Source organism: Rana temporaria, chromosome 12 (assembly GCF_905171775.1).
Source record: "Rana temporaria chromosome 12, aRanTem1.1, whole genome shotgun sequence".
Taxonomy (NCBI): domain Eukaryota; kingdom Metazoa; phylum Chordata; class Amphibia; order Anura; family Ranidae; genus Rana; species Rana temporaria.
This window is the reverse complement of record NC_053500.1, coordinates 79,712,350-79,731,532: the sequence shown is the minus strand read 5'-3', so window position 1 is coordinate 79,731,532 and position 19,183 is coordinate 79,712,350. Positions and strand designations below refer to the sequence as shown.

At 42.9% G+C, this 19,183-nt stretch overlaps 1 protein-coding gene across 4 annotated transcripts in view; it reads left to right on the top strand.

The window, feature by feature from the left end:
- The window catches only part of LOC120919291, a 109,792-nt gene that overhangs the window by 52,017 nt on the left and 38,592 nt on the right, over positions 1–19,183 (top strand). For 3 of the 4 annotated variants that reach the window (XR_005744549.1, XR_005744548.1, XR_005744547.1), the window contains one exon: positions 15,746–18,301. Coding sequence is in view for 1 of the 4 variants with exons in the window: in XM_040331372.1 (XP_040187306.1) it covers positions 15,746–17,857 (2,112 nt within the window). In the remaining 3 variants the exon portion in view is untranslated. Of the gene's footprint in view, positions 1–15,745; positions 18,931–19,183 lie in introns of those variants that run through there. The other variant, XM_040331372.1, reaches the window with a different exon arrangement.

Genomic DNA, 19,183 nt, shown 5'->3' with positions numbered 1-19,183 from the left:
CCCCTTAATATCCATACAAGACCCAAAGGGGCTGGTAATGGTCTGGGGGGGGTGGGGGGACCCATGCAATTTTTTTTAATGATTTTTATCCTTATTGCCGGGACCAGACATTACATTTAAATTACGTTTTTTTTCCTTTAGAAAAGTCACTTTGTGCAGGGACAGTTCTAAACCCGGGAAACTTCACAGGCATACTATAGACACCCCCCCCAGGTATGATATTTAAAGGAATATTTCACTTTTTTCACTTTAAGCATCATTAAAATCACTGCTCCCGAAAAAAAACGGCCGTTTTTAAAACTTTTTTTTTGCATTGATACATGTCCCCTGGGGCAGGACCCGAGTCCCCAATCCCTTCTTAGGACAATTACTTGCATATTAGCCTTTAAAATTAGCACTTGATTTCGAACGTTCGAGTCCCATAGACTTTAACGGGGTTCTTAAGTTCACGCAAACTTTCGGTCCGTTCGCAGGTTCTGGTGTGAACCGAACCGGGGGGGTGTTCGGCTCATCCCTAATGGTGATCATGTGTTAGTGATGTTGTTCAGAGTGAAGATTATTGCAAGTTATAGCAACTATAATGAGGAAGCTGGAAATCTTTATATTTATGTTCTGAACCTCTGCAGATTGCACATGTAACCAAGATATGACAGGTAACAAGAGCTCAACACCCACAATATAATAAATAAGTAGTTCAACTAATGATAAGACAGCCCATTATTTATTAAGCAGCAACTAACAGAATAAATCCTGCAAGCAACTTAAGCAGTAAAGTCATAATGCAGTCTCTACCAAGTCCAAGCAACAGTGCATTACATTTATCAGTCCCTCAACACACAGTTAAGCCATACTTTATTTGTCCCCTCCCAACTGTTTCCCCTTAAATTGCAGACGCAGCAGACAGGGGTATACACATGCCACTGGTGTGAAGATTTGCATTGCAGCATGGCAAAAAGCATCTCCCCTGTCACGCTCCATGGGCAGAACTGTCTAGCAAACATGACAATTTATCTTATCTACCTCAGCACCGGGCCACTTCTGACACTTCTCACATATATGTAAAATCGCCATTGTTTTACTAGAAAATTACTTAGAAACCCAAACATTGTATACATTTTTTAGCAGAGGGCCTAGAGAATAAAATGGTGGGTGTTTTTATGTCACACAATATTCACACGTCCAGTTTTTCAAATGCAATTTTTTGGGGGAAAAATAAAATGTAATGAATTTTAGTGCGCACAAATACTATATAACACTCGATTTATGTGAAAAATAAAGTAAACAGATATCTAACGTGTCACGCTTTAAAATTGTGTAGCTAAAAATCTCCATTTTAAAACATTCTTAAAGAGGAGTTCCACCCAAATTTGGAACTTCCTCTTAACCCACTCCTCCCCCCCCTTACATGCCACATTTGGCATGTAATTTTTTTGGGGGGGGAGTGGGGGCTTCAGCAAGAGTGGGACTTCCTGTCCCACTTCCTCCTTCCTGTAGGCGACTAAGCTTAATCGCCTTCAGGAAGGGGCTGCTGTAGGCGATCGCCTAGGACACGTCACAGGTCCTAGGCGATCTCCTGGCCAATTACACGGCGCTGCGCCGCTCGCCATGCGCAGTGGGTGCCCGGCCGTGAAGCCGAAAGCTGTCACGGCCGGGTGCCCACACTGAGAATGAAGACGCCGGCCGGGGAGGGGGGGAGAGGAGTGGAGCCCCGGCCGGCGCGTCGCTGGAGCGCTGGAGCAGGTAAGTGTCTGTTTATTAAAAGCCAGCAGCTACACTTTTTGTTGCTGCTGACTTTTAATAAACATACAAATGGCTGGAACTCCCCTTTAAAGCCGTTACGGGATATCAGTATAGAGTTACACAGGAGGTCTGGAGCTAAAATTATTGCTCTGATGTTAGTGACAATACCTCACATGTGTGGTGCGATCACAGTTTATATATGGGTGTGGGACTTGCATGTATTTGTTCGTACTTGCGCATGAGCACGGGGGGGATTTACATTTTTTTATCAACTTTATTGCCATCGCAAAGGATGAGCAACATCCCTTATAATAGCATGGGAAATGACAGGTCCTCTTTGAGAAGAGATCTGGGGTCTGTTAGATCTGTCATGTAACTGGTCGGAGGTCAGAGTGCTGAGAGGGCTCCCCTTGCAGCTGAGAGCAGAGCACCCCTGAAGTTGATAACCTGTTAAGATGTGATGCCAAAAGAAAGACAGGTTGCCTGCTGTGGTCGTCTGACGAGTCGAGGAGATGATCACCAGATAATGGAAGGAACAAGTAGGATGCACTGCAGGACAGGTGTCCCTCAGAAATTCCAGGCGTACTTGGCAGCAGGGCAAGACAGGAAGCAGGATCAGGAGTCAGGCCAGTGGTCATGCAAGGGTGATCAGTTAGGAGCAGAGGCAGTTAGCATGATCAGGGACAAGCTGGGGTCAAACACAGGTAGTTACATAGTTAGTCAGGTTGAAAAAAGACACAAGTCCATCCAGTTCAACCACAAAAAATAAAAAAAATAAAAATAAAAAAAACACAGTAAAATCCTATACACCCAACTCCATACCCACAGTTGATCCAGAGGAAGGCAAAAAACCCCAGCAGAGCATGATCCAATTTGCTACAGCAGGGGAAAAAATTCCTTCCTGATCCCCCGAGAGGCAATCGGATTTACCCTGGATCAACTTTACCTACAAATCTTAGTACTCAGTTATATTCTGTACATTTGGGAAAGAATCCAGGCCTTTCTTAAAGCAATCTACTGAGCTGGCCAGAACCACCTCTGGAGGGAGTCTGTTCCACATTTTCACAGCTCTTACTGTGAAAAAACCTTTCCGTATTTGGAGGTGAAATCTCTTTTCCTCTAGACGTAAAGAGTGCCCCCTTGTCCTCAGTGTTGACCGTAAAGTGAATAACTCAACACCAAGTTCACTGTATGGACCTCTTATATATTTGTACATGTTGATCATATCCCCCCTTATTCTCCTCTTCTCAAGAGTGAATAAATTTAGTTCTTCTAATCTTTCCTCATAGCTGAGCTCCTCCATGCCTCTTATCAGTTTGGTTGCCCTTCTCTGCACTTTCTCCAGTTCTCCGATGTCCTTTTTGAGAACTGGTGCCCAAAACTGAACTGCATATTCCAGATGAGGTCTTACTAATGATTTGTACAGGGGCAAAATTATATCTCTGTCTCTGGAATCCATACCTCTCTTAATACAAGAAAGGACTTTGCTCGCTTTGGAAACCGCAGCTTGGCATTGCATGCCATTATTGAGCTTAAAATCAACTAAAACCCCCAGATCCTTCTCCACTACAGATCCCCCAGTTGTACTCCCCCTAGTATGTATGATGCATGCATATTCTTAGCCCCCAAGTGCATAACCTTACATTTATCTACATTAAACCTCATCTGCCACTTAGTCGCCCAATTAGACAGAGCATTGAGGTCGGCTTGTAAATTGGAGACATCCTGCAAGGACGTTATTCCACTGCATAGCTTGGTGTCATCTGCAAAGACAGAAATGTTACTTTTGATCTCAGACCCAATATCATTTATAAATATATTGAAAAGTAAGGGTCCCAGCACTGAACCTTGGGGTACACCACTGATAACCTTGGACCATTCAGAGTAAGAATCATTAACCACGACTCTCTGAATTCTGTCTTTCAGCCAGTTTTCTATCCATTTACAAACTGATATATCCAATCCTGTAGACCTTACCTTACACATGAGCCGTGTGTGCAGAACTGTATCGAACGCTTTTGCAAAATCCAAATATATCACGTCCACAGCCACGCCTCTGTCCAGGGTTTTACTTACCTCTTCATAAAAGGAAATCAGGTTTGTCTGACAACTTCTGTCTTTCATGAATCCATGTTGTCTGCTGCTTAAATAGTTTTTTTCCAGCAAGAACTCATCCATGTGGTCTTTTATTAAACGTTCCAGTATCTTCCCAACTATAGAAGTTAAACTAACAGGTCTATAGTTACTTGGTAAAGACTTTGTTCCCTTTTTAATAAGCAGCTCGGATTCAGTGGTACAAGCCAGGGGTCCGAGCCAGAGATGGAGACAAGACATGTCAACGGCAAGCTGGGTCGGTAACAGGGAATCCAATATCAGAATACACAGAAGCTCAGGAATACAGGGGGCTGACGATCATCCAGCAACTAGTGACCAGAGCAGCTGTCCTTTTAAAGGGCAGTGGGACTCAAAATCTATCACGTCCTGCACGTGCCACCACACACGCGCACCCACCGATTTGCACCGCCATGCACATGCGTGTGCCAATGCGCAGTGTGTGCACCGATGCTCACGGGAGCAAGCAAAATGTATTGTCAACATTACCAGTTCTTCTCTGGCTATTACCCTGACAGTGCCCCCCCAAGGGGCAGCCTCTGGATGCTTAAACAGGCCAATTTTTCTGGATATCTGTTAAAGAATCTTTGCAAGAGCCTAGGGGCGTGCACATTGCTTGCAGGTTCCCAGGAATTCTCATCTGAAGAAGACCCTTTCCACTTAATGAGAATAAATTGAATTTATCTACCTCATTTCTGGCAATACAGAATAGCTTCAAATTCTGTTTCTCCCCCAACTGAGACTGGAGATTGAGGTGGCTCTTCTCTTCTGGGAAATAGACTGGGTACAGCTGGCTTGAGAAATATGGAATACCGGATTAATCTTTTATGAATTTGGCAGTGCAAGTTCAAATGCCAGTGTTAACATCCCTCTAGATTTCAAATGAACCAATACATTTTGACCCCAACTTCCGGGAAGGAACAGAAAGCTTAACATTTTCTGACGAGAGCCACACCTTGCCCCCAGCTTTAAAAACAGGATTTCCCATCTTCCTGTTGTCATAGTGTTTCTTGTAGCCCTCTTGAGCCTCTGCATGGCCTCCTAGAGTGCCCAGTAATTTATTTGAATAAAGTTTACTCTGTCTTGGACTGCCAGAAAGGGTACTGGTTGGTGGCAGTTGTTAAAGGCAAATCCAGCACTAGGAAGTAAGGTATTGTTCCAAAGTTTGTTTAGTTCTTTCCGTCTGGTCATTGCTCGGTGGATGGTAAGCAATCTCCAAGATCTTCGATCTCCAAGATCCCCTGCAAAGAGTTCTCCAAAATCTAGAGATGAACTGCACCCCTCTGTCAGAAACTATATTGTCCGGTAATCCGTGCAACCTGACTATTTCTTTCACAAATATATTTGCTGTATCCAAAGCAGGAGTGCATATCATAGGCAAGAATTGTGCCATTTTGGAGAGATGGTCCACTACCACCAAGATGGTAGTAAACCTTTCTGAGGGGGGGCAAATCCACTATATCAATTTCCACGGTTGTTCCGGAAACTGGCAGCGGTCTCAACAAACCCCAAGTCCTAACATTGTTATGCTGACAAGTTATACATGAGCTCACATAATTTTTGCAGTCCAGGCCACCAGAAAAATCAGTTTTCTGCACCCCAAAGTGCCCAGCAAGTTGATGATCATGAAAAGTCTTCAGAACTTGAAGTCTAGTTGGCTGCGGAACAAAGATCTTGCCCTGATGCCAAATAAACCCCTTAAGACTCCTTAAGGAAAATGCCTCTGGTTCGGCACACTGGTCAGAAGCTTGCCTGATTGATGCTCTCAGATTTGGCTGAATTAACAAAAAGTTCTGTGTGGATAGAATAGTACTGGGTGCTGCAATTTCAGGGGTCTCTGGAAACATTTGGGAAAGAGCGTTTGGCTGTTGAGGTGGAAGGATATCTGCCTTCTTTTTGTCCAAAAACTTGTGGTAAGATGGCGGAACATTCTGGCTGGTGCTTGGTACTGGCTGGACAGTCAGGTAACTCGTAAAGTCTCTGGATTCAGGGGCAAAGCAGTGCTATAGGCAGTAAGTGGATGTAAAGGAGACCTCTCTTTTGGTCCAGTCAATTTGTGGGTTAGCCATGGAATTCCCAGGATGACAGGGAACAATGGTGAGCACAGAATATCGAAACAGATTCCTGGTGGTCAGAGTCTGTCAAAGTGAAAATAAGTGTAGTCTCTTGTGTGTTGGGTCCTGAGCTGGGCATGGAATCATCAGCTAAATGTACCTCCAGTCTCTGTCTTTTGTTGTGGAGAGGTATACAATGTTTTTTTGCCAGCCAGGGACAAGTCCAGAAAGCAGCTGCATGCACCAGTGTCAATTATTGCTAGAAGCCTGACTTCCCCTGCCGCCACCTGCTACAAAACAGGGAGAATAATGTGAGATGGAGAAGATCTACTTCGGGAAGACTTACTGGGTCTCACAGGACAGTTGCACAGAAAATGTCTGACTCCTCCACAATACAGGCAAAGATTGGCTTGCCGGCAGCGTAGTCTCTCATCAGGGGTTAAGGCAGAGTGAACCAGGCCAATCTGCATAAGTTCTCCTTTGGAAGCATCTGTGGTGGAGGGTCCAGACACAGATGCAGGAGCAGGTTGAATAGCCAGCTGAATGAGACCTTCTAGTGAAATAGGGGTCTCTACTCGAGCTAGCTCATCCTTGAGGGCTTCAGACAGACCCAGCAAGTATTGGTATCTAAGAGCCACCTTGTTCCAGCCCACATCTGCAAACCACTTGCAAAAGTTCACTGTATAGTCTTCCACTATGTGCCGTCCTGCTATAAGGTATGCAGGGCGGCTTTAGCGGTGGTCATGTGTTGCAGGTCATCATAAAGTTGTGCCATGGTTTTAAAGAATGCATTAACTGAGTTTAAAACAGGGCTCTAATGTTCCATCAAGTTGTGGACCCAAGCCTGAGGTTCATCGGACAATAGAGTGATAATGAACCCCACCTACGCAGTCTCTATGGAAAAAGTGCTTGGCTGAAAAGCCAAATATAACAGGCAGGCATTCTTGAACGCTCTAAACTTCCTTTGGTCACCGGAAAAACATTCAGAAGTTAGCACCCGTGTTTCATAAGGTGGAACCACCACAGTAGGAGCAGAGATTGTGCGTTCCTGGGCTGATGAGGTACAGTGAGGACAGTGGGCACTAGAATCTATCACACCCTGCACGTGCCACCGAGCATGCGCAAACGCTGATGTTCGCCAAGCAATAAAGTTGCTCAAAAAAGTTTTTTTTTTTTTTCTTTTTTTTTTTTTTTTCTCCTTTACTTCAGGTTCCGCCTCCTAGAGTTTCTTTAGAGCGCTCAGCTTTCGTTTTTGCCAGCCCACATAGCGTCTCTATTTGGTTTTACATCATTAGTAAAGCGATGCTTTTAATTTGTTTTGTACTCATTTTTTTTTTTTTTATTTAGTTTCTTGTTTTTATTTCTTATTTTTATTTGTTATTTTCTTGTTTTGTTTATGTAAATTTTTTTTTTAATTTACTTTATTATGAATACAAACACAATATATTTTTCTATTAAATTTCCCCTTCCCTCCCTCCCCCCCTATTCCCCCCCCCCTCCTCACCAGGTATGGCCACTTTATAGGGTTTTATCAGGGATTTCTGTACCAGCCCTCAGATTTTCGGCATAGCTCCATGACCTCTTAAATTCTCTCCAATCATCCCATTTTTTACTTTTACTTATATCGTTCCCCTCCAGCCCGTTCCTTAGATCTTCCATCCTGTATGGCTCTTCAACGGCGTCAATCCACTCCCACATCATGGGGCATTCTGTCTCTTGCCATTTTCTGGGGATTAGCCTTTTTGCCGCGTTCAATAAGTGTGGCACCAATGATTCCTTGTATCTTCTAAGACCTATATCGCCTCCGTGGAATAAGACCGTCCAGGGATCTTTTTTTATTTTATTTTTTGTTATCTCTTCTGTATAGATCAAGATCTTCTCCCAGAAAGTCTTTACTTTAGGGCATTCCCACCATAGATGTGCCATGGTTCCTAGGGTTTCGCAGCCTCTCCAGCAGTTTTCGGATTGGTCCTCTTTAAATTTGCTTAATTTATTAGGGGTTATATACCATCTGGCAATACATTTATAGTTCGTTTCTGCCGTTCGGCTATCTACTGCTGAGGAGTATGTCAGTTTCAACATTTTCTGTAGTTGGGTCCTGTCGTGCTGTGATTTAAGTTCCTTTTCCCATTTTTCAATGAATGGGGGTATCACCCTCTCGTCAGTCTGCAGTAGTATCTTATATATTTTTGATATGGTGCCTTTGGCGTTTTCCGTTATACATAATTTTTCCATTTCTGTTAGCTGTTCCCCTGTTCTCAATGGGGATGGTAATTTCTGAACAAACCGACTGAGTTGTTGATATCTCCACTCATTAATTTCCATCAAGGTTTCTTTCAGTTTTAACTCTTCATATGTTATCAAGTGTCCATCTTTAATTACATCTCTTAATCGTGCTGTGTCGTTCTTTATCCAGTTCCCTCCCACTTGTGTTTTCCCTGGTGCAAAGTATTCGTTATTTTTTAGTGCTATAAGGGGTGAGTTAAACTTACTATCCATTTTTTTATTTACTGTGTCCCAAATTTTTAGTGCATTTTTTGTTATTGCATGTATTTTCGTGCTAAATTTTCTGTGTCTAGGGGGATTCCATATTATCGTGTCTAATCTCACCTTAGATAGTGCGCTCTCTAAACTGACCCACCTTTTTTCTTTGTTGACTCTGGCCCACTCTACTACTCGGGATACCACTACTGCTTCATAATATTTTTTTATGTCCGGCACTGCGAGTCCCCCCTTGTTTTTTGGTTGTTTTAGAGTCTGTAGGGAGATTCTATGCTTCTTAAAATTCCATATGTAATTCATGATAAGTTTTTTTAACATATTAAGAAGCGACTTTGGAAGGGCCATGGGAATCATTTGAAATTTGTATACGATTTTTGGCAATAGGACCATTTTACAGAAGTTTATCCTCCCAATCCATGAGATTTGTCGGTTTTTTACCCTTTTGATTTCACCCTTAATTTCATCCAATAGAGGTACATAGTTGATCTCATAGATTTTCCTGATTGTATTAGCCAGCCGGATCCCTAGGTATTTGAGTTCCTTTACCCATGGAAGTCGGAGCACCGTTCTTAACAGCCTTTCCTCTGTTCTATTAATATTTACATTTAGGATTTCTGTTTTAGTGAGATTTAATTTAAAATTTGAGATTTCTCCATATTCCTCGCTTAGGATCAAGAGCTTTGGGATTGATGTTATAGGGTTCACAACGTAGAAGAGGACATCGTCCGCAAATGCCGATAGCTTATGTTCTTCTTGATCGATTTTTACTCCCTCTATGCTTGGGTTTTTGCGTACCCTAGCCAATAGTGGTTCTAGAGATAAGACAAATAGGAGTGGGGACAAGGGACAACCCTGCCTTGTGCCGTTCTTCATCATGAATGATTTTGAAAGGCTGCCATTTACTTTTATTTTTGCCGTTGGTGACCGATAGAGGGCTCTGATCCAGTCTAGCATCCTCAGGCCGAAGCCCATGTTTTCTAGGACTTGTAACATGAGTCCCCAGTCTACCCTGTCGAATGCCTTTTCGGCATCTATCGACAGGAATAGACCTGGGGACCCATTTTCCCTCATTTTTTGAAGGATCAGTAAGGCTCTGAGTCCGTTGTCCCTTCCTTCTCTCCCTTTGATGAACCCCGTCTGGTCTGGATGGATCAATTTACCCATCTCTTTCTTAATTCTCTCTGCCAGTACTTTGGAGAACAACTTTAAATCCGCATTTAGCAGGGATATAGGTCTATACCCTGCACAGTTTTTGATATCTTTGCCTTCTTTGGGAATTACTGTAATAGTTGCCTCAGAGGCCTCTCTACCCAGGCAATAGTCTTTTCCAATTCCGTTAAAGTATCTACAAAGCACTGGCAGAAGGATCTCCTTGCATTTTTTATAGTATAGGGCGGTGAAGCCATCTGGCCCTGGGCTTTTGCCCGACATACTGGCCGTCAGGGCCGTTTGAATTTCCTTAACTGTGATAGGTTGATCCATCAGACTCCTGTCGGTTTGACTCATTTTTGTCAGTCCTGCTTCTTCCAAAAATTTTGAAATCTTGTCTCTTTTCTCCTCCTCCGATCGAATCGTCTGCTCTACTGCATATAGTTTTTCATAGTATATTCTGAAAGTTTCCGCGATGTCTTTTGTTGTATGTACCTCCTTCCCTTTCTCGTCTTTGATCTTCTCGATGTAATTTCTTGATTTCTTTTTCTGTACCATCCTAGCAAGGTGTTTATTTGTTTTATTTCCCCACTTGTATCTTTCTTGAGCGATGAGATGGAACTCTCTTCTCGTTTCCTGGTCTAGTAGTTCTTTAAGTTCATTTATTTTTATCACCAGTTCATGGTATAGTTCTCGGTTAGTATCCGTTACTTTATGTTTTTGCTCCAATCCGTATATCTCCGTTATTAATTTTTCCCTTTTGCGGCTTTTTTCTTTTTTATTCCTAGCACCTTCAGATATTAGAGTCCCCCTGATTACCGCTTTATGGGCGTCCCATAAGATAGCTGTTGATATTCCGTCTGTATCGTTTGTCTTAAAGTATTCTTCCAGGTCTTTTTTAACCCTTTTGAGGCTAGTCTCCTCCGTCAGTAGGGACTCGTTGAGTCTCCAGATCATTTTCGGCCTCTCGTTTCCTATGATTCTCAGGGATACACTGATTGGAGCGTGATCAGATATTGTCGCCACTTCAATTCTAGTTTCGACAACCATCTCCAGTATGCTGTGGTCTAGTAAGAAGTAGTCAATCCGAGAATAACTTCCGTGTACCGGTGAATAAAAGGTATAGTCTCTGTGTCCCGGGTTTAGGATTCTCCATATATCTATCAGTTGGTTTCTATATAAGCTGTTTTTTATCTTTCTGGTCTGTGTGTTCCCGAATTCCTGGATCTGTGAGGTCTTGTCTATTTTTGGGTCCATGCAGAAGTTTAAGTCTCCTCCCAAGATCACCTTTCCGGCCCTAAAGTCTCTTAATTTTCCTAGGATCTCTTCGAGAAATTTTATTGGACGATCGTTTGGTGCATATATGTTAACCAGGGTACATTCCATTTCTTCTATTCTCCCTTTTAAGAAGAGGTACCTCCCCTCTGGGTCAGTCATTCTATTATATAATGTAAAGCGTGTACCCTTAGCTATCCCTATTGCCACTCCTCTGGCTCTTTTAGAGATCGTATCCCCGTAGTACCAGGTTGGATAGTCTTGAGAGTATAATCTGATTTTAGAATCGATTGTGAGATGGGTCTCTTGTAGAAATGCTATATCTGTTCTGTAATTTTTCAATTCCTTTAATATTTTATGTCTTTTCGCGGGATTGTTGAGGCCTTTTACATTATAGGATAAGCATTTGATTACTGGCATTTCTTTTTTTTTCCTTTTTTTTTCCTCTTTATCTTCAACCCTGTAACTAGCATTTCATTTTCCCTATACTTTTCCTTGTTGGCCAATCTGGTGAGGTCTCCCCATCCCCTGTCCCTCCCCCCCAAACCCAAAACCCCCCTCCCACCCCACCCCTCTCCTCCCTCCCCTCTCCCTCCCCCCCCTTTGGCCACCTATTGACCTCCAAGTCAGTTACCATGTCCTGGCTTGGGTCTCTCCAGGTGGGGCTGGGATTGCCTCCTCCCACTCGTTGACTTCGAGTGGGCCAGAAGGGGTCCTACCGACTCCTCTTTAGTAGGGTACGGGCCTCATCATTCTCCCCTCTCCCACCCGATCCCCCTCCCTCCTAGAGAGTCGAGGGACGGGGAAAAGAGAGAAAGGGGAGCCAAAAAAAAAAAGAAGAAGAAAAAAAACGCAAAAGTAAAAGAGAGAAAAAAGGAAAAAGAGAAGGCAGGAGGGAATGGAAGGAAAACAGAAAAGAAAGGGACAGAATCTTTCTCTCCAGGGTCTACGCCCATCCCGGTAGGTCAGGGGGCTGGATTCCTAATCTGTTGCAAAAGTCCTTTAAATCTTGGGGGAATCTTAAGATCGCAGACCTCCCTTCTTTTGTTGCTGTTAGACAGGCGGGGAACCCCCAGTTATATTTGATTTTCTGGGCTACAAGTTGATTTAGAAGTGGTTTTAAGAGTCGCCGTCTTGCCAGTGTATCTGGAGCAAGATCTGCAAATATCTGGAGTTCTAGTCCTTGATACTCTATAGGGGGGGCCCCCTTCAGCTTTTTCCAGATCCTATCTTTATCCTCATATAGCTGAAACCTTACGATTACATCTCTAGGTCGATCGGTCTCTGCTCTTCTGGGGTTTCCCACTCTATGTACTCTTTCGATCTTAATTTGTTCCTCTGGTGCACGTTTCATTAAGGGATTAAATATCTTCTGTATAGTTGTTTTAAGCTCTTCCCCTTTCTCCTCTGGTATAGATCTAATTCTCAAATTCTGTCTCCGATTTCTGTTCTCCTGGTCTTCCTGTCGGTACCTGCTCAAGTTGGGCCTTTAAAGTATTGGATTCCATCTCTTGCTTATCCGTCTTCTCTTCCACTGACTCTACTCTAGATAGAAGGTGTCCCAAGTCTGTCCGTAGGGTCTGTATCTCCCCTTTGATAGCGTTCTCTAATCTAGTCTCTAGTCTTAGAAACATACCTTCCATTTCATCCTTTGATGGAGACTGTGGAGCTGACCGGGGTTCTTCCATCCTGCTAGCTTCTGAGTCGCTCTGTACGCCTCCTTCTCTTGGATCCATTGAAGCTTCTCTTGAGTCTCCGCTTTGAGGTTTCTTGTTTTCAATTTCCTTTTCCCTCTCCCCCCTTCCCTGTCCCCCTCCTTCTCATTCTCTTACCCAGCTCGGCCCCTTCTCCTGTCTACTCTGCTCTCTTATTTTTGCCTCTACGCTTGTACGTGTCTCTGATCGCGTCTTTGGGCGGGGGGAGCTATATAGCTATACGTTAATGGGGTAGGGGGGCGAGCAAAAAAAAAAAAAAAAAAAATTTCCTTCCCTTTTCCCCTTTCCTTTCTCTCTCCTCCCCCCCCCTCCCCTCTCCTTCTCCCTCCCCTCTCATTCTCTCCCCCTCCCCTTCTCCGCAGTATCAGGTCAATTTTCTAAGCAAGGTCCTTTCCCCAATCAATGTTTTTTATTATTTTTCTCTGTCACACCTCGTGTATTAATTGCTTCTATATATATCCCAGCGGTCGTGCGGATAGATTTCTTGACCAATCTCTAGGGTATTACTTGTAGAGAAAAAAAAAAGAAAAAACAGACACAGAGGGTGACCAAAAAGGGGAGATAGGCACAAAACAGAGGGCCACAGGGCCTGCTGGGCCGATTTCAGGGTTCCAGGTTTAAAGGGGCTTTTTAAATTGACTGTGTTGGTTACCTTATGTCTTATGCAGGGGGGGGGGGGTTGTATCCTTATAAATGCAAGACCTTATTTAGTTAGGGGGTTTATATTTTAACCCCTTTTTTTTTGCCCCCTAGCCATGGTCAAGCTCCCCTCCTGATCCTCCTGCAGTGCTTTACTAAGCTTTACAAAACTGTATGCCAAATGTCAGGAGGGGCTTATTCTCCCCTACCGTCTTATACGGTCAGAATTTACCCCTCAATGAGATATCGTACCCGTCTAAGGAGTGTTACATGAATTTTCAATGTTCTAAGTTCAGAGTTCAATTTATCCGAGGACTACTTTAAGTGCCAATCCATTCGATTTCATACCGCAGCGTATTGCATGGGTTTTCAGGGTACAGTGTACAGAATATTGAATCTTTTTAATTCAGATAACTTGTTCAATTAGGGAGTTGCTTTTTTAACCCCTTCTTGCCTTATAGCCATGAACGAGCTCATTACATAACCCACATGCAGTGCCTTGCAGAGCTTTACAGTACTATATGCTGATGGGATGTTCTTTTATACAGTCAGAATATAGTCCTGTCGGTTCACAATTTACTGTATGCAAACTAAGCTTTAACATCAGTTCTCATCACCTCTTAGGATACACACTTCTTTGTTTTATATGAGAGTATTATATGTAGCCCTTATCTGACCTTTCAACCATCACTCCTTAGCCGCTTGGTAGTAGGCACAGAGCTTCCTTTACATCTCCCATCAGGGATTTCCCCAACCCCTACCTTACCTCCGTGCTTCTATCTGAAGCCTGTATGTTACCGGAGATGAGGGTGCCTGTGTATGCTCGGCAGATTCAGCGCAGCATGTCCCCTTTCCTGCTTCCAGCCATCCGCTCCTCGCCGACTGTATAACCTGTGGGGGGGGCCGCGTGTGTCCTTAGATTTCCCCCTCCAATGCTGCGATGCGATGGTGCCTGTTGGTGCGGCTCTCAGCGCACGGCGTGTCGGGGTGAAAGCTGCTGTCTCCTCCCTTCATTCACCTACAGCGGTCCGTCCTCCCCGCCGTGCAATCCCATAGATGTTCTCCCTCCCCACCTGCGAGCGCGCGCGTCCTTACGTGCACGTGCACGCCTAAATGTGCTCAAAAAAGTTTTGACTAAAGTGAATATAAATTTTTTTACGCGCCTCTTTCCCCCATGCTTATGTGTAAACGCGAATGCATATATAAACGATAATCGCACACAATATCGCCACAATACAGAGCAAGAGCAATACTTCTAGCACCAGACCTCCCTGTGTAACTCTAAACTGGTAACATGTAAAGGCCACTAATAGAGATTTTTAGGTAACGTAGTTTGGCACCATTCCACAGGCGTATGCAATTTTAAAGTGTTCCACGTTTGGTATCCATTTACCCAGTGTAACATAATCTTTTATATTAACAAAGGGGAGGAGTGCTCTATCTAGTCAGGAGGGGCGGGAGGAGATTGGCTCTCACACAGACTAAAGAGACAGTGAGAGAGGAAGGGGGGGGGATGCAGAGACACTAAAGAGATAGCTGGATGGCGGAGGCACGTAAACTGACCACACTATCAGAGATCAGCAGCCATGATAAACGTAGTCAGCTTACCAGGGGAGACAGGAACAGACAGGATCAACCACGTATTGTACAACATAGAAAGAGACAATTCACATGACAGAAGCACTGTGCTATCTCATGCCTTAAAAGGACAGGAGCATGTTTTTTTTAAGGTTACAACCACTTTAAGATGGCATGCTTGACCATACTATACCTGTCCAGGTAAAATATATAGGGCCAGATCCACAAAGCGCGGCGCTTCTCTCCGTCCGGCGTAGTGCATCTCAGATACACTACGCCGCCGTAACTTACTTTTTTTTTGTATCCTCAAAGATTTCCCGCCGTAAGTTGCGGCAGCGTAGTGTAACTTAGGCGGCGTAAGGGCGCGCAATTCAAATGTATGTGATGGTGGTGTGTTTTATGTTAATACGTCGTGACCCAACGTAAATGACGTTTTTTTTTAACGGCGCATGCGCCATCCGTGGGGGTATCCCAGTGTGCATGCTCGAAATTAAACCGGAACAAGCCAATTCTTACGACGGTGACGCAAAGCCCTATTCGCGAACGACTTACGCAAACGACGTAACATTTTCAAAATTAGACGCTGGAACGACGGCCATACTTGACATAGGATACGCCTCATATAGCAGGGGTAACTATATGCCGGAAAAAGCCGAACGCAAACGACGTAAAAAAATGTGCCCACCAGACGTACGTTCGTTGTTAGCCGTATCTAGCTAGTTTGCATACTCAACGCGGAATTTGACGGAAACGCCACCTAGCGGCCAGCGATCCGACGACGTACTAAGACGCACACCTGTCAGATCGAGCCCAGATTCCGTCGTATCTTGTTTTGTGGATACAAAACAGAGATACGACGGGGGAACTTTAAAATTACGCGGCGTATCCATAGATACGCCGGCGTAATTTGTTTAAGGATCTGGCCCAGACTGTTTGGATTTGGGCGTGGACTATGTTTAAATATTGCTTACTTTTTTGCAGGTATTCAAGAAATCTTCTTTATCTGTGAACTACAAAATACTTCCTGAAAAACTGAAAAACTTTCTGAAGGGTTTGAGAGAGACTTACAAAGAAGTCAAGTTTGATTTTAATGAAAAGTTAGGCATCTGTGAGATAAGTGGATCATACACAAACGTTCAGACACTGAGCCAAGAGATTATTAAACGCATTGAATTTGACCATGAAGGCTCAAAGGAAAATTCATCAAATACACACAGGCAAGCAAAGACTAACCAGCCTACACTTAGAAAACATTTAAATGTGCCAGTGGTCTCACAAGTCAAGGATCATACATCTTCAAGACCATATGTCAGTGCTGATCAAGTCAAGTTTTTGCCAAGAGATGAAACCACTGAACAGCTACAGGAACCATTTGTTTGGGACTCTGATATTTTCAGGTATATAAAGCAATTTTACAGTTTGGAATACAGAGATTTATTAAACAAGTACAATATTGAAGCAGTTGAGGAGAGTTCCGATGAAATCACCACAATCTATCTACAGACCCCACATGGAGATAAGGATTGTATGAAACATTTGAGAGATGCAAAGATCAATCTTATGGAGCTTTACCAGGGATTGGAATTAATTCTTCGGAAAGAGCAAATCGACAAGAGAGACTGGAATAGCGATAAGGATACTCACAGACTATTGTTGGAAGAACTCAAAACCCTATTTCCTATACTCCTTTGCCATGAAGATGATCAATATATCTTCCTTATTGGAAACAGTGGTGATGTGGCTTTAGGCAAACAACACATCTGTGATGTATACCTGAAGCTTAATAATCCATCTAGATTTTTACAGTCATATGATATGCAAGCTGCAGGAGGCCAGTTGAGCTCTACAGTAGGAAAAAGAGATTTCATGCCACTTTCATTTAACAGTTCTGACAATTATAAAATTAAAGGGGGAAACAGAATTGCTGCCATGTTTAATCCATCCACAGGCAGCAATGCATACTTGAAGAGCCATCTAGATGATAAATACTTAACATCATCCAGTAGTAACAACAAACAGCAGATTGATCTTGAGCGTAGTAACAAGACGCTGGGGACAAGTGATTATACCACATCATCTTATATTAATAAAGTTGAAGACTGCAGCCTTTCACAAATCAGTGAGAAATCTGGTAGCAAAGGTTTAGCACAGATCAAAAAAATGGATGTTCTTCCTGCACTACAAACTGGTAGAGTAGATATAAGACAGGCCAAGTCCACTACACAAAGTGTAGGAAAACTTCAACCTGTCCGAATCGCTAAAGCATCAAGTGAGTATCCCTACTCTAGCTTGATAGATTTTCTCCCTCAGTCCATAGAGTTTAAACCAGCAGAAGTCAAACTTAGAAGATCTAGTAGCTTTTCCAATGTTTATGCCAAAGATTCACCTGATCATCAAGGAGGAACATCAGAAATAAAAGATGAAATATTAATGGAAGATTGGCTTTGGCAATATATGAAAGAGTTTCACAAATCAGACATTGACACCTGGTGTGCTGAAGTCACACTGACAGAGGAGAAACGCAGTGAATTCACTGTGTTAAAATTAAAAGCATCTAGCAAAACGAAGGTGTGGTCTGCAAAGGATCGCATGCAATCACTGTACAAGGAAAAACGTGAGAATTATACCAAATCTTACTTTCAGTACTCCATACTTGAAGTTAAAGGTCCAGATGATGCAAAAATCAAGGAGTGGTGCAATGTATTCCACAATTGCTCCGACAAGCTGAGTTTAAAAGTGGAGAAAGATGCACTGCTTCTTATATATCCTAAAGTAACAGAAAAAAAAGTTCTCGAACAACGTGCTCGCTTTTTGCTTAAAAGTAAATACCCCGACAACTTATCTTTGGTAAATAATGTTCACTCAACTTTAACGACTGTTATAAAGGAGCAAGAGAATGAGCCAGATTATTCTGTGAAGTATTTAGAAAGAAATTACTTGAAAGGTCCAGAAGATTTTTCCCCTGAATTTAATAAAAGTGAATTTATGACACCTACAGAGGATCATAAAAAATATTTAGTTGATAGCAAAAAAGAAAGCTTTATTGAAGATAAAGCCCCTTTCAGCAATTTCTTTCCAGCATTACAAAATTAAAATATACAGAAACCTCATCAGTTACAAGAAACTCCAGATATTGGTTTAAAGGATCCAGAGGGACTTAATTCAAAGAGTTTTGACCTCAATAATTTCCAGGCAGATGTCTGTGATTCATCTTTAGCAAAAAAAATCCATTCTAGTAATCTATCTGAGCCGAGAAGACCTGCAGTAGGACAAGAGTCTGATCCAGTTGATAGAGTTTGCGACCACTGCAAGGGAGATGACAAAGCAAGTACACTAGCTTGTGGCCACTATATCTGTGATAACTGCCATTCAGCATTCAAGGACTCTTGCCGTGTATGCGCTGACAAAAAAGTATGCGGTAACAGAAATGTATTAAATGCTACTATGACCTATAGTAGTACGACTCTACTTCTAACAGGATATGATCGAGACACTTGTATACGAATTAAATATGAAGTCCCTGATGGAGTACAGAGGGTAAGAGCATTATTATTGATTTTGGTGTATGTTGATGCACAATATAAGTGAACTCAAACCACAGGTAGGCAGAAGGCAGATTACCAGTCAAAGTAAGGTAAACCAGGAAAACCATGCTCCACAGCCACTTTGTCAGGAAATGCTGAGTCGCACAGTTAAGGGGCAAAAAATAAAAACCGCCTGGTGTATCCATTAAGCATGAGAACACTGCCCACTAATGGAGCCTTGTTCACAGAAGCGACATCATCCAAGATGCAACTAAGTCTGACCCTGGAGTTGATGTCATGTTTAGGATCCCTACAGAGGGCAACCCAGTAGCTCTTGACAAATTTTCATTAAAAAATTACAGGGGGTAGTGGCGCAAAACTGTGACATACAATGTAAACATAAGTCCATAAAAGAGTCCTTTGAGCTACATAGCTCTAGTGTAAAATGACAGTCTTTTGTGCCCAGGGCTGCCTTGCAAGGGGAGTTGAAGCAAAACTCCAAAACATGTAGAAATAGGAAGCAGAGAAAACAGGCGCCACTTAGGTAAAACTGTATAATTTTATTGAATAAGGTGCACAAAAAACTCAAATGGAAGTTTCTTTAAAGGGGTTGTAAATGTAGCACTGACCCCCGAAGGAGCTGCTGGTTTGTTTTTGGGCGGCATGTTACCTCTGTGACTCCGCCGTCTAGGGTAGTTGATGAGAGCCGTAGCAATGGAATGTTCAGCAGGTGTCTTTTTCTTGTGCTTTTATTTACCCAACGAGGTAGAAACAATAAAACTTGAGGTGAAGAGTAAAGATGCAGTAGGAGGAAAAACAGCAGATTCAGGCGTAACAATAAGGAAACAGTCCCGCTTCCAACAACACTTTGTTTTCTTTGCCACTCCCGCTAGAG